At 41.1% G+C, this 16,693-nt stretch overlaps 1 protein-coding gene across 1 annotated transcript; it reads left to right on the top strand.

The window, feature by feature from the left end:
* Window positions 1-693: 693 nt before the first annotated feature.
* Window positions 694-11,135, top strand: dsc2l (desmocollin 2 like). Its single transcript, XM_061732357.1, has 16 exons — window positions 694-974; window positions 1,127-1,217; window positions 1,367-1,575; window positions 2,873-2,977; window positions 4,198-4,359; window positions 5,389-5,533; window positions 5,610-5,764; window positions 5,865-5,999; window positions 6,083-6,268; window positions 6,412-6,659; window positions 6,802-6,944; window positions 7,422-7,643; window positions 8,235-8,456; window positions 8,639-8,754; window positions 8,864-9,175; window positions 9,614-11,135. The coding sequence occupies exons 1-16, from the start codon at window positions 936-938 to the stop codon at window positions 9,809-9,811; spliced, it is 2,688 nt and encodes an 895-aa protein (XP_061588341.1). The 5' UTR covers window positions 694-935; the 3' UTR covers window positions 9,812-11,135.
* Window positions 11,136-16,693: the final 5,558 nt, after the last annotated feature.

The raw sequence follows: 16,693 nt of genomic DNA, 5'->3' as shown, positions 1-16,693 counted from the left end.
GTTTGTTTTTTCATCACTACTGAAGACTCCCAACTCAATCCCCTTCCAATCCCCGTGTCCACGCCCATGACCCACAACAACACTGCCTTCCTGACATTTTTCTCACCTTTCCTGTTGTAGCCCCCACACAGTCTGACTTCCCAAGCCACTTTTAAACAAAGCCCCTGGCCGTCACTCGGTGGACTAATTCCATGATACATGCTTTACGTGACACGGGCTTGCATTTATCAGTGGTTTATGGAGATAGTGAGCGTTCTCTTGTGGGAGAACAGCCTCCCCCACATGAGGCTTCATTCAGGCTCACATTCCTGTGGTGTTCAGTGAAGAGCACTTTTCTCTGGCTCTTGCCAGAACGCTTCAGTGGAGCTGCAGAGGAGGAGGAGCAAGTCAGGGTCAAAGTCTTTGCACAACTGGGAAAGCTCTTCAATAAATCAAGAAGAGTTATTCTAAAGGGTTTAGATAATAACTTGCAATTGAATGAACCCACATTTTGGAGAAATCTACCTGTAAGAGTTATAGAAAGCGTTCATACAGCTGTATATATGGGGTTATGTCCAGCGAGCTTACTAAAGGTGTCTCAACAGGCCTAAACAGCGGACTATGTCTCCCCCTGCTGGCCGAGAAGAGAACATGCAGTTGTGAAGTTGCACACTTTTCTTTTTTCTGAGTTGCCAAGCCCTAAATTCAGACCCACCTAAGGCGGGTGTCCATATGCCTGTTGGGTGTGTCTAAAGGTGCAAAAGATCCGTTGAGTCATTGACCGAAGCGACAGAGAGAAAACCAGAATAATAACTCTACGCCTAATAAGAGGAAGAGGACAAGAGGCGAGCAGTGAAGTCACATCATTTGCAGTCCGAGAGCGCAACTTCACACGGATCCTTCTTTCTCCCTCGGACCGGGACAAAGTCCGTCGGTTTCTCCTCAAAGACGGAAAAATGGCCAAAGTATTAATTTATACCGTTTGCTCAATGTTGGTGAGTAGTTCAAGTTTCGGTAAACAGTGTCTGGAAATGTGGCGAGCGTTTTGAAGTTCACCTCGTACTGTAACTTGGTCAATATTTTTCTCCCATTAAATCGAGACGTGCGTAAATGTCAAACTGGCTGAAATATCGTCTTGATTTTTCAGGTAATGTCCCACGTGGAGACGTGTTATGTTCCTGGTTCTCAGTACGTGCTGGTGCCAGAAACTATTCCTACCGGATACCTGATCACCAAAGGTAACCAAACTTTTAAGCCTGAATTATGGTTCTGCGTTACACCAACGCGGAACCATAAATCAGCCTTTATCCGCTCAAGTTTGTGGATCCCCCACTTGTTATCTTTCTTTCTTTTTTTTTAAAACTTTTTTTCCCTTTCTCCCCCCCAGTCGAGGCCGTGGGGTGCGACTCCAAGTCCCTGAGGTTGACGGTGAGCGACCCCACCTTCAGCATTGACAGCAGCGGAGCCGTGGCCGCGCTGCGTCCTCTCTGGGTGACGACCAAAGGGCGGACATTTTCTGTGCGGGCGCAGGACTACAGTGGACAGCAGACCGAGATGGAGGTTCACCTGTACATACCTGCGATATACGACACGGATGTGAGGCTGCACTGTCACGCATTATATACACTGCAAATCCTACCAGGAATATTTGTCTTATTTCTAGTTAAAATGTCAATACACTTAAAACAAGAGTCATTAGCAGAAAAATAACTTGTTATTTGACAATTTTCACCTTTTTCAAGTACATTTTGAAACTTGAAATAAGTAGAAAAATCTGCCATTGGGACAAGATTTATCTTCTAATTACAAGCAAAAAAAATCTTGTTCCACTGGCAGATTTTTCTACTTATTTCAAGTGAAAATCTACTTGAAACAGGTGAAAATTGTTGTTTTTTTTCCAGTGATGAGTCTTGTTTTAAGTGTAATGAGATTTTTTTTATTAAAAATGAGACATTTTATAGTAAAGTATATCTAAGATCTATAATATTTTTGTTGACTGTTCTGTTATAAATACAGACAATTTAAGATGTAGGTGGGAACAAGATCTCCATATTGATTTACAGAAAGAGGATTGGTCTTACATTTGTAGGCTACCTTACACTTGACAATATTTACTACAAGAGTAAAGTAACAAATCCTCAGACTTTTTAAAAATATGGCAATCTCATACAGAATTTGATTTTAAGAAATCCGTAGGTAATTGTAAGGCATAGTGACAATGATAAGACCTGAGTGTAATGGTTTGTATTGTTTTGTTGTCGTGTTTGTTTTAAGTGGGGTTTTCCCACCGTTTATGTCTGTTTTGTTTTGTTAGGTTTTTTTGGTTTTGTTTTCGTTGTGTTTTGAGGGTATATATTTGGATATCATTTTGGTTCTTTAACGGACCAGCCCCAACTTAGGATAAGAAAGTAATGACATTAAGTGTTTCCTACTTTTTTTTCTTTTTTTTTTTTTTGATAAGTCCCCTTCATCAAGAAGTAGGTAGGAATATTATTTAACTATTTAATTATTATTTCAGAGTCATTGATAGAACAGATAGGGTAGTACTATCTGGTATTCTCAATTAGTGCATTGAGTAGAATTTTTGGTTAGTATATTTGGCATGATTATAGCACTATGAAATATGTTTTGGTATGTATGGACTTTGACTTTTTTTTTTTCTTTCTTTTTTTGGAAATTGAGTTGTGGGGGTTTGTGTTCTATGTATCTAAGGTATACCCCTCTTTTTGTGGCTGAAAATATAAAAATACAATAAAAAAAAAAAATAAAAAAAATGAGACATTTTAACTAGAAATAAGACAAATATTTTTGTTAAGATTTTGGGTTTGCAGAATAGCTCTTGAAACTAATTTATGAAAATAATAATTATTTTTTTGGTGATTGGATTTCCCAGACTAAAGGAACAGGGCTCCTTAGGCGCTCCAAGCGCCGCTGGGGCCCCCCGCCGCTCTACCTGCTGGAGAACGACTCGGGCCCCTTCCCCAAAGACCTGGAGACGGTAGGTCATGGTTGAGTTGAGGCTGTGTGCCATACATGCTGATACCTGCTGTGTTTATCAGATGTAACATTAGTCATCTCAGGGCGGTGAAGGGTCAGACCTCAGGGACACACAAATAAACCACTATGGACCCAGACCCGGATTAAGTCAGTGTGGTTCCCCAGGTTGACCATACTTGAAGTGCCCCCCCCTCTCTCACATTTTACGGTAAAAAAAAAGAGAAATTTACTATGGTTATAAATACCATAGATTTACATGATGAAGTACATGCTCAGCACTTATACTACAAATAAATGTAAGACAAGCCACCAACTAAGAGTAACACCACACATAGACATGAGTCTACAAACGCAGTACTACACTGATGCTCCAATCAGAATGAACTCACATGCCAATGTAACACCACATGTTAACTAGCATCATTTCCATCATATATTTTTAACTGACTCATTTAACTCTTTTACATTTTTTATGCTCACCCCTATTTTTATTGGATCTTACTACTCTGTTTTATATTAATCTTAAGTTTATCCTGTTTTATCATTGTCTTATCTCAGGGCATTTATACGTTTTATGTTTATTTTTTTTATGTACAGCACTTTGTGTCGCATTTTATGTATGAAAGATGCTTTATAAATAAAGTTTGATTTGATTTGATATGGCCTGTCTGAGGACTACATGCAAAACTATTACAGCATATGACTAAACAATCAAACAGGCCTACTGAATGAGCTGATGTGAAGTTAGGGAACAGCACACCCACTCAAATGCAGTTCTTTTTATTTTATTATTATGATTATTATTTTCATGTATTTTTATTATATCATATGATATAATGTAAAATATAGAGAAAATAACAAAATATGACATATATGGTCCAGTTACTCATTTGATTTGTGCCCCCTCATTGGCTGGTGCCCCTGGGCGCTCGCCCGGTTCAGGATATGGATAATCCGGCCTAGTTTGGACCTTATTTTTGTTTTGCATAATAAGGGACAGCTGCTGAGGTAATACTGACCCAGTGTTTAATTCCATGCATGCTTTCTTTTTTTCCCCCCCAAATCTCTTTCTAAATAGTGAAACTGTGATCGATCAAAGGTTTTAATGCAGTCATGTTTTTAATCCTTTGATTCAGTGCTGCGAGGTGACAGCTCTGAGAATGTTGCTTTTGATGTTGTTCACTTGAGTATGTTTGAGATTTTCTCTCTATTCTTGCGCAGGTTGTGTCCGATTCAGTAGTCAAGTGCCAGTGTGAGGTGTTCTACGAAATCAGCGGCCCTGGAGTCGACGAGCATCCCGTCGGGCTGTTCTCTGTCATCCCCGACACCGGGATGTTGAAAGTGCACAGAACAGTGGATCGCGAGGAGTTTCCCAAGTTTAGAGTGAGTGTGATTATTTTCTTTTTGAATTAATCATGTGGCGGGTAAAGTGTCCCTGAGAATCTCGTAAGACGGTCCATAGTTTCATAGAAATAAAACAAACGATCAAAAAAAACAAAAACACACACACACACACAAGACGCCAGAGATAACCACCTCACTTGTTCAGTTGTTTCAGAATGATTTAAGCAATCATTTGAATAGCTTTCCTCTTTATATAAAGTAACATAATAGTAAAAAAAAAAGTTGGCTACCCAAAGGACCAATTCCTCAAAAAAAAAAATGGCATTGCAAAAAAAAAATTGCATTGCAATTCGCAAGTGCACTATCATAGAGAATATGTCTTCTTCTTGTAGATCAAACCCGCAGAAAATATGCAAAGTAAATAAAACATGATTAAAAGTGAATCCACGTGCCACACACTGTAACTATGACATTCTTACCCCCTGACCCCTGACCTCGCGTGTGGAGAGAAAAAGCAGGTGGAAAAGAAATCTCTGCAGACTGATCACTATATAAATACAGTCCATTTACCGTTTCTACCATCAAATATTTGTAATATTAGTCCTGGTAATACCGGTCAGTGAACGCTGATGAGCGTAACCTGATCCGTCCCCCTCCACATCCCACCCCATAAAGAGTCAGTTCCCTACAGGTGGGAGCAGGGGAGGAGGGGGAATTTTAAGAGCAGCAACAGCAAGCGTGGCGGGCGAGAGACATCAGAGGGAGCATGAGAGACACGTCTGCAAATAAGTGACTGGAATGAAGCTTTCAGACAGGTGAACGCAGGACAAGGTTTGAGAAGCCTGCCTGGACTGGCTTCCAAGGGGACGCCTCCCTTTGGGGATTCACAAAACATCCCTGAACTGAACTGAATGAAACGATAAAACCCATAAATAATAGTCGATTCCAAACAGGGAACATGTTTCCACACACCGACATTTACATTTTTGATGCGTGAAATATATTTGATATACATAATAAAGCATAAAAAAACAACATATTGGTTGATTTGTAATTCTGTTTTTACAGTTAAGGGTCGAAGTTTTCAACAAAGCAACGAGACAGCCAACAGATGATCCTCTGAACATCGAGATAGAGGTAGACGACATGAATGACAATGCCCCGGAGTTCGTGGATCAGCTGCAGTTCACCGTGCTGGAGCACTGCGACACAGGTGAGGAGCAGGAAATGTTTCTGTACTCGAAGCTCATCGATTTAGATGCTCTCGCTGACCAGCATCTGCCCCGCAGGGACGGTGGTTGGCAAGGTCAACACCACGGACAAGGACAAAGCTGACACTGAACACGTGAAGATCAACTACCAGCTTCTGTCTAATAAAGACCTGTTCGCCATCAACGCTCAGACGGGCGTCATAACCACGGTCTCCAAAAGTCTCGACAGGGAGGTGAGTCATCACCGTGCTCATCATTCACTCTGTTTATTTAAATACAGCGCTCCAGTTGTGCATTTGTGTCCTCTAACGTTTCGCTACGGCTCTTCTTAAGGTGAAGGACACGTACATGGTGCTGGTGCAGATCAAGGATTTGAGTGGCAGACCCCAGGGTCTGACAAATACGGCGACGGCGACAATTTCTCTCACGGACATCAACGACAACCCGCCGACTTTCAAGAGCAGCTCCGTAGGTGCCTAGGAGACGTAACAATCAAAACAAAACAACTGGTTCACGGTTGGGTAACACGGCTGTTTCCTTTTTCTTTCCAGCTTAAAGCCACCGTCAAAGAAAATGAAAGCGAACAACTGATCCTCAGGATCCCGGTGGAAGATAAAGACTTGATAAACACACCCAACTGGATTTCCAAATTTGTCATCACCAAAGGAAACGAAAACGGGAATTTCAGGATCGCCACGGACCCCAAAACAAACGAGGGCCTGCTTTATGTCACAAAAGTGAGTGTGATGTCGTACTCTAGTTATTAATCGGTATTGCAAGGAAGAGCAGATTTGATTCAATTTTACTTGAGAAGGGAATAATTAGAGGATTAAAAAAAAAGAAAAAGAAGTAACTGGTGTGTCTTTTACGCCTGTTCCAGCCCCTAGATCACGAGAAGAACCCAAATGTAAAGCTTGAGATCCAGGCCCGCAATGAAGCTGAGCTCAGCGGCACCAGCAGCCAGTGGATGTCCATCCCTGTGGACGTCACCGTCACCGATGTCGACGAAGGCCCAGAATTCACTGCCCCAATAATGCGCTTAACCATCAAAGAGAATTTACCGAACGGCACCGTAATAGGAACCTACAAAGCAGTGGATCCCGAAACCGAGACCAGCGAAGGCATCAAGTAAGTCCTCGTTCTCAAACTTGTCTGCAATGAGCTTTACTCTGTCGTGTTGGTGCCAGCTGCTCTTTTACTGCGCTGGAACACTGGAGGGCAGGCTTCGGCTGCCGGACTGAATGATGCAGCCTTCCTGTCTGTGTTTCAGGTATTACAAGGTTGACGAGCCCGCTGCTTGGATCAATCTCAACAGAGACACGGGAGAGCTGAGGGTTGCAAATACAATCGACAGAGAGTCGCATTTCGTCAAGGATGGAATTTACAACATAACTGTGAAGGCTGTCGATGCCAGTAAGTTGCCTCTAGTTGCTTTTCACTCCCCCTGATACAAACAGTGGCTCCTAAGCATGAAGGAGTATGAGTTCATGTCTATTTAGCTCTTTTGGAATTATGCCCTAACGTGTTACTGTTGATGAAGTAATCCACAGCCTTCAATACTCTGCTGCCATCTAATTGTAATCATATATTTGCCAGGTTTATAGTCTGTTTCTCCAGTAATCCTCAGGAACATGTTGAACATTGTTTTCTTTCGAAGCCACACCTTTGTTTTATCTGACAACATCTTTGGACAAGATGCAACGTGACTGTTACCTGAAGAGGAAATGGCTCTTATCCCTATGGTTGTAAATTTGAGAACTTTCCCAAGGCAGAGACCTACAAGAATTCAGCGGAAATAAAACTTAACTTGCAGTTACCTTCTAGTTAATTCCGATTTCGTGCCAACACTTGTTTTGCACGTGAACTAACGCAATACCTCCTGTGTTCCAGCCGCCAAGACAGGGATGGGAAAAGTCGTCCTTGTGATAGAGGATGAGAATGACAATGAACCCAGGGTCGCCCCAGAAATGTTCATGTGTGAGAATAAGGACACCAACCTTGCATCTGCGGTGATTGTGGCTGAGGACGGAGACCAAACACCGTATTCTGCCCCCTTCCGCTTCAGCGTGGCAACTGGCCACGAGGACGTGTGGTCCATGAACTACCTCAACGGTAGGTAGTAGCACGGCTGCAGAAGGCACAGCTGAGCCCAAACTCCACTTATTCACTTCATTTCAGTTTAAAAACTACAAACCTGCGATCAGCAACCGTGGTCATTGAAACGGCAACAGACGAGCACTTTATTACGTCCAATATACTTTATGATGCAAAATATTATTGAAATGGAAAATGGAGTCTTTTAAGGCGGGATGTTAAACATCTGACCTGAACCTACCTGTACATCTAACTAACCAGCGTAACAACACGTGTCGTTGTGATTGGTCGACCCAGTCGTTCAACTGTGAAGGGCAGTGTGACTCACAGACCCAGATCACTACAGTTTCTTCATCTCCACCCACATCTTCCACACCTCCACATCATGCTGCATTTGTTTAACCTTACACAACCCACCCAGGAGGAGGGCTGGCTCCACCCTCTAAAAACAGCTGCTGAGCTGTGGAGGGTTTTCCTTGTTCTCTAGACGGCAAATGGTTTTTTGTCTTTTGGAAAGTTTTAATTTTTTTAAATTTTTTATTTATTTGTATTTTTTTTATTGTAAGTATGCCAGAAAGTTTCTTCACTTTCCACCATTTTTCTCCTCAGGCACAGCTGCTACGTTGCATCAGGTGAAAGAGCTTCCTAGTGGGTTTTACAAAGTCCCGGTTATGGTCACAGACCTGCAGGGGTCTGGCAGAGAACAGACAGTGAAAGTACGGCTGTGCCAGTGCAGAGATGGAGTCTGCATGGACAAGGAGTCCTCGGTGTCGTTTGGGCCACTGGGTATACTGGCCATGCTGCTGCCTCTACTCCTCCTTCTCTTGCTCTGTGAGTCCTTTTTAACTTTTTTCTAGTCAAGCATGCAATTTAAGCATTATCTATTGGGAGCTGAACATTGATCCATATGATGGTACGGTGTGATGTGAAATGTTGTTATCCTCACTCTTGGGATGCTGCCGTGTATTCCAAAAGAAGAGAAGAAAGCATACTTTGCTGTCTTTTTATTTCAGTTTTAGTCCTTGGGTTTTTCTGCTTGACGACGAGAGACACAGCTGAATTCGAAGATCTTGGTTACAGCGGTGGAAACCTGCTCACGTCAAACATAGAGGGCCCCGGCGATGAAGTAGTAAGGACATGATCATGAAAGCACCGTCTAAGCACATCGTCTTAAACTCTTCTTCTTTTGTTGTTTTCATTGCTTCATTAATTTAATCGCTGCTTATTTTGCTCCCCAGGATTGCATCCCTGTCCTACCCTCGGACCTTCAGCAAACGGTCAAGGGCTCTGTGAAGGGTTCACTCGTGAACGTGGCGTGGCCTGGACAGAAGAGTTTCAGCACAATCGGAGGCCAGAGCATGCACGGGGGAGGCTTTCAACAGGGCCTTTCCACCACTGAAATGCAAGACTACACCAACACCAACCAGTACAACACGCAGTATTTTGGAAACCAGTTCACTGGTAGTGGCGCCACCCTCGACTACCGGCGAGTCACCCAGGACTCGGCTTATCATCACAACTGGCTAACCAATGGGGTTTATCTGGATCAGGTGAGGATGTTGTTTCATCATTGTTATCTGTTTTGTTTTTTTTCGTGGTTTTATGACGATAGTATGTCTTGGAGTGGAAATCGGCAAGAAAAAAAGGCAGAAAGAAGCAAAATTATACAAGTCTAGAGCTTTCGTTCTCTGAGGCTTAATAATGTTTGATTTATCTGCTGGAGGTAAGGGATCTCCAATGTGTAATATAATCTTGTTCTATACGCAGGGATAGTGTCCTCTGTAAACTTTAATATTTCTCAACTTCTTGGTAAGAAATATTATTTCTGTAACGCACCGGTGAGTTGTTTGTTCGCCGTGTAATATCTGGCTGCCAGTCATATCCTGAGCTGCCTCATATCACCACAGGGCTCAGTATCTCCCTCCTCATCGCCCAGGCTCGGTCCACACAGAGTAATAACACTCTCCCGCTCCCTTCTTGTCTTACAGAAGCTTTCCTACATGGGAAATGAGTCTGACGGGCGATACGCGGACGACATCATCCACTCCTTCAGGTATGAGGGGGCGGGCTCCGCCGCCGGCTCCGTTGGATGCTGCAGTGACCACGAAGAAGATAACAACCTCGACTTTATAAACACGCTCGGCCCAAAGTTCAATCGCCTCGCGGACGTGTGCAAAAAGACATGAACAAAAATGCTCCTTATTAACCGCTTTCTTTACACTGTAGTTTGTTGACGCCCGGGATATGGACTGTTGTGCAGTTTGTCATGAACGAGGAAAAGAGCATGCTGGTGATGTCAGCGTGTGTGTGTGTGTGTGTGTGTGTGTGTGTGTGTGTGTGTGTGTGTGTGTGTGTGTGTGTGTGTGTGTGTGTGTGTGTGTGTGTGTGTGTGTGTGTGTGTGTGTGTGTGTGCGTGTGCGTGTTGCTTTTTTTGCTGTTTATTCTCTTGTCATTTTTTTTGTTGCTTATTGGTATTTTGCACTGAGAACTAGCAGATGGGTTGTACATGATTTATGTTCAGCTTTCCTGTGTGTTTAAGGAACTTTCTGAAGTTAAAACAACTCTGAGATAATAAGAAAGTGTAAATTTTGTTAGGGACAAAAGTGATGTGAAATTAAGTAGTTTTGTGTGAGATATATGTGTATATATATATATATATATATATATATATATATATATATATTACTGTATTATAAAAAATAATATAATATGTTTTCATACTAAAGGATATCAACCTACATCAAAGTACGTGATGGTCTGTATGGAATCGATACAGACAAACTGGTCATTTTTACCCTGTAAGTGTACAGGAAGTATATAAAACAAGCTGTTTGTGCAGGTATCTTCTCGTCCCAGTTGTCTAGATTGTAGAATGTCATGTAAACTACTGTCAGTAGATGCAAAACAAGGCGAATGCATGGCTTCTGCTTCCTAGAGGTGTGTATTTTGTTGTAGGAGTTGTGTATTTTTCTCATGAATTTCACTTTAGTACAGATTCAGTTCTATGGGAAGAGAGGCCAGCACCTCCCTATTTTGTGTCTATTAGCTGTAGTCGGACCCCGGTAGTAGACTTGTACTGACTGGTGCGGTGGTGGCAGGAGATGCCTGTATGAACACGTGTACTGCACACTTCCAAACCTACAATGACCGCAGGGTGTCTGCTATCTACACTGTTACTAAAGTAGAATAGCCCTTAAGTGATCTACTTGTCAGAGGTTTAGTTTAATTGTACTTAATTTTTCTGCAAACACACATTCTCCTCTAACTTCAAATTGTTTCGAGTCATGTTTTGGTCCCAAACAAAACTTTACATTCCTTACCAGCTAATAAAAGATCTCGTCTTGTTTTAACTCTTTAATATTCCATTAACATGATATTTGCCTTTAGAGCTACAGTTTTGCTCATGGAGGTATTTATGAAAAGAAGGGCTCCAAGGGTTTGTATTAATAAGATTTTTGGTATTATGGTTTTTATTAATCTGTGTTCATAGTAAATAATGCATTTTTATAATTGTCTGCCTGATGTCAATTTTTATAATATATTTTACAGAGAAAAAAAAATCTTAACTGAGCAATCACAAAAGTCTTTTTCTTTAAAAAAAAAAAAGAAAGTCTAGTATACAATATTTCCTGCAAAATGACATGCTCTTGTTAATCAGTCGTATAGATAACAGTGTTATTCGACTGTCGGTGATTTTCCAGCGGAAGTCAGCTCAGTCTTCTTCATCAGCCAGTCATTTTTCTTCTGGCTGTGCTGGAATGTGTTTGCTGCAGACTGGGCGTCGCCCCTGTACTCTGTCGATGGTGTTACGCAACAATCTGACAGTGATCATGTGAAAGTCAACACAAGGGCGTGATTGGGAGGAGAGAGGCGTGGCGCTGCCTGCAGCTGGCTGCAAACAAGACCGTCCAGGGGGCAGACGAGCCAGACGGTTCAGTAGAAGTCCCTCAAGTCCCTCAAACAGAATAAAGTCCAGCTAATATGTGTTCAGTTCAGTTGTACAAACAATGCAGTATAATTGAGAGATATTAATTTACTCTGGTAAACAATACATGCAATAAGCATATTTGACATATTGACCTTAGTAAAAGTATATGAACTAGTTTGAAGCAGCTGTAAGCGTTAATGCAGCTTGGACAAATAAAATAAAAGCTTCCTCTTGATGTTTTGATTCTGCTTTGCAGAAAGAGACAAGTTTCTCTCTCTACCCTGATTTATGACTAAACAGGTGTGGCACTGTGAATGGCCCTGTGTTCCTAAACAGGTTAATGTTTACCTGCAGTCACGTGCAGATCCAGTTTGTGCACACTTTCCCTGTTATCTTGTTCTCATCAGGGCTGTAAATCTTACTACAAAGTTTCGGTATAAGATTGAAATACCTGTCACACGATTAAAAAAAAAAGGAAAATAGACCATGGCAATTAAGTATCCCGGAACTATAAATCAACAGTAATGTACTGTTTCTAAGATAAAATATGTCAACCAGCTTGATTATGAATGAATTATTACAATAATTAATTCAATTTTGTGGAAAGCAAAATAGCCTTGTGCTAAATAATTCACACACATCTATAAATAATGAATAATAAAAACATGTATTGACAGTCTATTGCCATCCTTTTACTCACACTTTGGTAGATTGTGGATTTCCCAGTAATAGATCCTATAAGAAAAGAAAAAAGTGGGCGGTTGCAAAACATCTCATCACCTTTGACGGATGCAGTGCAAACGATGCATCAGAGCGATGAACCGCGAATGCTCCAGAAACTGGGAGTACAGTGGCTGTGAACATTAAATATGACAGGAGATAGCAGAAAAATGGGGGAAATTCATTCCTGAAATGAAACCAGTCATCGCGACGATCAAACCCAGGAGTCTCGTTAAAAATACAACAAAATTTTCAGCACGGATTAAAACAATGCTGTCTCAATTATGCAAGGCTGTGAACATCAAGGCTTTTTTTTTTGGAGGGGGGGGGGGTTCAAAATCCCACAGGGGCCAATTAGGAGACTCTTGGAAAAAGTCACTTAACTCAAAATAATGAAAATGAGCGGTTAACCCAAATATCTAAAGGAGGAACACCAGAACACGGCTCTATTACCCCTCTTTTACCAATAAAGTGTCTTTCTAATTACTAATCTTTGCTGAAACAGCTGTGTAGAAATGCAATAAATCAAATTCATAGGGGTCAGATGATCTTTTAAGGAACTTCTGACTTCGTGAGAGTTGATGGCATGAGTCAGCGCTGACACTTGGGAATGTACATTTCTTAAAACAGCAAAATCACTGAAGTCGCTGTATTTATAGACGCTCACTGCTCAGCGGGTGTGAGATGTATCACATTAGATCAAACTGAGAGCCAGGGTTGAAACAGTTTTGACATGGCTCCATACCTCACTTGACTTCACATGTTTCTCACATTCCTGTATGGATCTTGTTAAATGAAATATTTCTGCCCCCTGCACAAAGCTGTGCTCAGCTGTCCTGATATATGGCGATGGGGGAGCTGCATGACAACCCCCCCCCCCCAAAAGAAAAAAGAAAGCACTATAGCAGCCTATAGAATGGCAGCATCTGACAATGACTTCTTTGAAAATGTGAAAATATGAAAAAAAAAGACCTCCCTGCTTTATAAACAGAAAAGCAACTGCACTGATAAGCCGCATAATTCAATAGACCACTTTGTATGTCCACCCTTATCAGGACCGCTTGAGCCATCATTTCCAGTCACTTCTGTAAAGATGCAATTAATTCTAAGGCAGTAGCGTGAAATTAATTTATTGCTTGTAATTAGTTTTCGTCATACTGCGAAAACAATTTCTCCTGAATGGCTGTATTCAACCTCCACCCGGGGAGTCTGAGGACACTTGGTTCCATCTTGAGTTCTGTGCAGAATAATGCTTTCAGCCGCCAAGAATGTGGAGTGCAGAAATGTCTTAACCCCCTGCTGACTTTGGCAACGAGATTCATCATTCTAAGTGGCATGTGCAAGATTTTTTAGTTCCTATCCATGCACATGACAAAGTAATTACCTCATGGCGTGCCCTGGGAAAGCTCAAACCAGGTCCAGGTATGTATGGAATTTAGGTTGTTTTGGTGAATATGTGAGCCCCGCATCATGTTTGTTTCCACATGCAAAACGACTTATTCAGATCACTGCAAAGTAGCCATGAAAAAGATTTAAATTATGTATTGTTTCAAGTGACTCATGTATGATTCAAGCACTTTCCTCCAAAGAGGCTGTCATGCTGTCATTACAGCACTGACCACTAGGTGGCACACTTACCCTCTCGTCTGAGTGTGAACCACGCTGTGGAGGCGGCTGTGGGGAGGATTTTTCCACAAGGTGGTTGGTATCAGTGTACAGACGCTTTTCCGTCTGTCACATGAGTAATCAAACACCTGAAATCCCTTCAATTAAGCTGTGAAGTCACAAAATCAGATTTAAATTGGTGTGATGTGACAAGATGTGGCAGGAAACGCTCCATACTTTGTTGTGGCACATATTAGGCACTTATCACATGTTCTTGGTCCCCCTCAATGATCTTACAGTCGGTGTCATTTATCCAGTGAGATCAGACTTCCCATCACCCTCAGGCTTCACCGGTGTAATCGTCACGGCTAAAGTGATTGTGGAAGTGACCAGCATGTCTGACAGTTCGCCTGTGCAGGTGGTGAAACGGACAGGAGTGAAGCAGCTCAGACTTTCCAAGGCTAAAACATTTGACCAGTTCTAGAACAAATTTTTTTTTTTATTCTTTAAAATCACCGTAATCAAATCGTGTTCAAAGTGTATTTTGATGGGGTTTTATCATTTAAATATAGTTGCAGTGATCATAGCTAATATGATAAAAATTGTACATTTACATCTCTTTTTATTTATCATAGGAATGTTCTGTTTACCCATAATCCCACCGCTCCGATCTTCTTATAGTTTGTTCTATATCAAATGTTTGGTCTAGTATGTTTAAAGAAAATGTTTCTGTCATTGTGCCTTTTATGTTTCTCATTTAGTTTTATTTTATATCTTATTTTTTGTCTCATTTGGCTAATTTTGGTCTTTTTTTTGTCATTTTTGATCAATTTTGCACAAATAATTGGTTGATTGTCTGCACTTTGTTTGCTTTGTGTGTCTTCTGTGACATATGGTTGATTTTGCAGTTTCTTCCCTTTGTGACCATGTTACATCTCTTCATTTTATTTATTTCCATCCCACTTATGTTTCTTTGCCCCCCTCCTGAAACACAAAAAGAGAAACTGCCAGAAATAAAAGAAACATTGCATAAAAAAAAAGAATTACTTTGCGTGTTATAATATGTAAGTATGGTAGCGGCATCATAACACCTACTTCTGAAGAATGACCCTCACCCTCAAACTTTTCTCACATTAGTCATGCAAGAACTTACATCATAGTACCGGTTACATTTTTAATTGGCATTCACACTCTATAGTTGCCTGCAGCTTGCATATTAATTAGATCAATCTTGTTAATTAACACAACACTTTAATAAGGCTCAGAAGGATTCAAGTGATTTACAGTCTAAACAATACATGTTAAATTTACTAATCCATATATTGAAATTCATAAACATTAACAGTAGCTACACAGTCTGTTTATTTCTTTTTTTTGTTGTCTAATTTGGTTATTTTTCCTATAATTTTCAACATAAAAAACAGCTGTCCAGACATATGGTGTTGATGGCGGAGCTGCAACACCAAAAATAAACAAACAAAAAACACCTTTGCAGCCTATAGAATGACAGCATGAGGACGATGTCTTGTTTGAGGATTATCTATATATGCTATATATGTATGTATTTTAGAAACAATAAAAAATGGTCAAAGTACCAACAAGAGTTTAGGAGAACTATAGCTCTAAATCTTGGAAGACCAACCAATGGGCAGCTTCTATTGAGCTCACCTCAATGCCCCACACATGGATACTGCAATGCTTGGCAAGCTACAACACTAACAATGAGCTGAGAACTAAATTCAGCGGTGGAAAGCACCTCTGGAATCCAGTTACAAATTGAGTCTGTGACCATCAACTGTGGCACATACTGTACCAAGGTGATAATGGCAAATACCAATAGTGAGTGTCAGATATGACAGAAAATACATCAATGACTGCATAAAGTGGAGGGACATCAAGTGGAACAGCAGAAGACAGAGGGATCAGGAAAAAAGAAAGAAGTCTTACCAGTAGACACTGTGATCATAGCCCACAAGAGTAAGTTTAAAGCACCAATAAAGGCAGTAGGTTTGCCATCACAAGCGTGTTTCCAGGAAAAGCTGTTAAGGGATTCCCCATTGCATCTGAAGGAGTCCAACACACATGAACAGGATGTAACACGAGGCATTAACAAGCAGCTGGAATAACAAACATTTAGAATTCCCCAAATCCAGCTCGGATACACCAACTCAAATCATAAAAACAACACAAGTGAGATATGCAACTTCATTTTCCGGTGTTTGGCCAACAAACCAGACAATAGTCACTGACAAGGAACAAAAGAGGGCGAACAGAAATTAAAAAGTAACAACAGCAAGAATGAGCATGAGAATGCTGAAAAACACTAGAGACCGAAGGAACATCTGGAACCCTGAAGTTTCAAAACTGTTACTCTTCAAAAGATTCCGAAGTTTTAGCAAGAGTTTTGGACCGACTTTTATGTCACGCAGCCAAAGCCTTGAAACCAAAAGAACACCAGAAACGATCTGAGTAGCAGTTTAAACATGCTTACATTGAAATCTGACAGCACTTGACAACACCTGGCTGGAACAACTGGATGCACTGGAATAAACCCAGATGTGAACACTTCTGGAGACTTGCACAAGAAACCTCAAGCTGTGCTGACTGCTTCATCGACTTCCTTACAAAGAAGACTTTGGTAAATAGTTTTCAACTAATATAGAGCACATTTATTACTCCTTCATCACGGGCAATTCAGTGTTCTCTGACTGTGTATTGGGTATTTTGAGGTGAGTAGTATTACTATATGAATCTGTATCTCTTATAACAGTGAGATAGATAATAGCAAAATGAAGGGGGGGCTTGTGAAGGACAT

The sequence above is a fragment of the Cololabis saira genome, chromosome 10 (genome assembly GCF_033807715.1).
Source record: "Cololabis saira isolate AMF1-May2022 chromosome 10, fColSai1.1, whole genome shotgun sequence".
Classification (NCBI taxonomy): Eukaryota; Metazoa; Chordata; class Actinopteri; order Beloniformes; family Belonidae; genus Cololabis; species Cololabis saira.
This window is presented reverse-complemented; position numbering and strand designations above follow the sequence as displayed.

Excerpts from the sequence above, each read along its gene's own strand:
- dsc2l (XM_061732357.1), top strand. The coding sequence starts at position 936 with ATGGCCAAAGTATTAATTTATACCGTTTGCTCAATGTTG. Across the intron at positions 4,360-5,388 it reads AGGAGTTTCCCAAGTTTAGA|TTAAGGGTCGAAGTTTTCAA; the intron begins GTGAGTGTGATT and ends CTGTTTTTACAG. Across the intron at positions 5,765-5,864 it reads CCAAAAGTCTCGACAGGGAG|GTGAAGGACACGTACATGGT; the intron begins GTGAGTCATCAC and ends GCTCTTCTTAAG.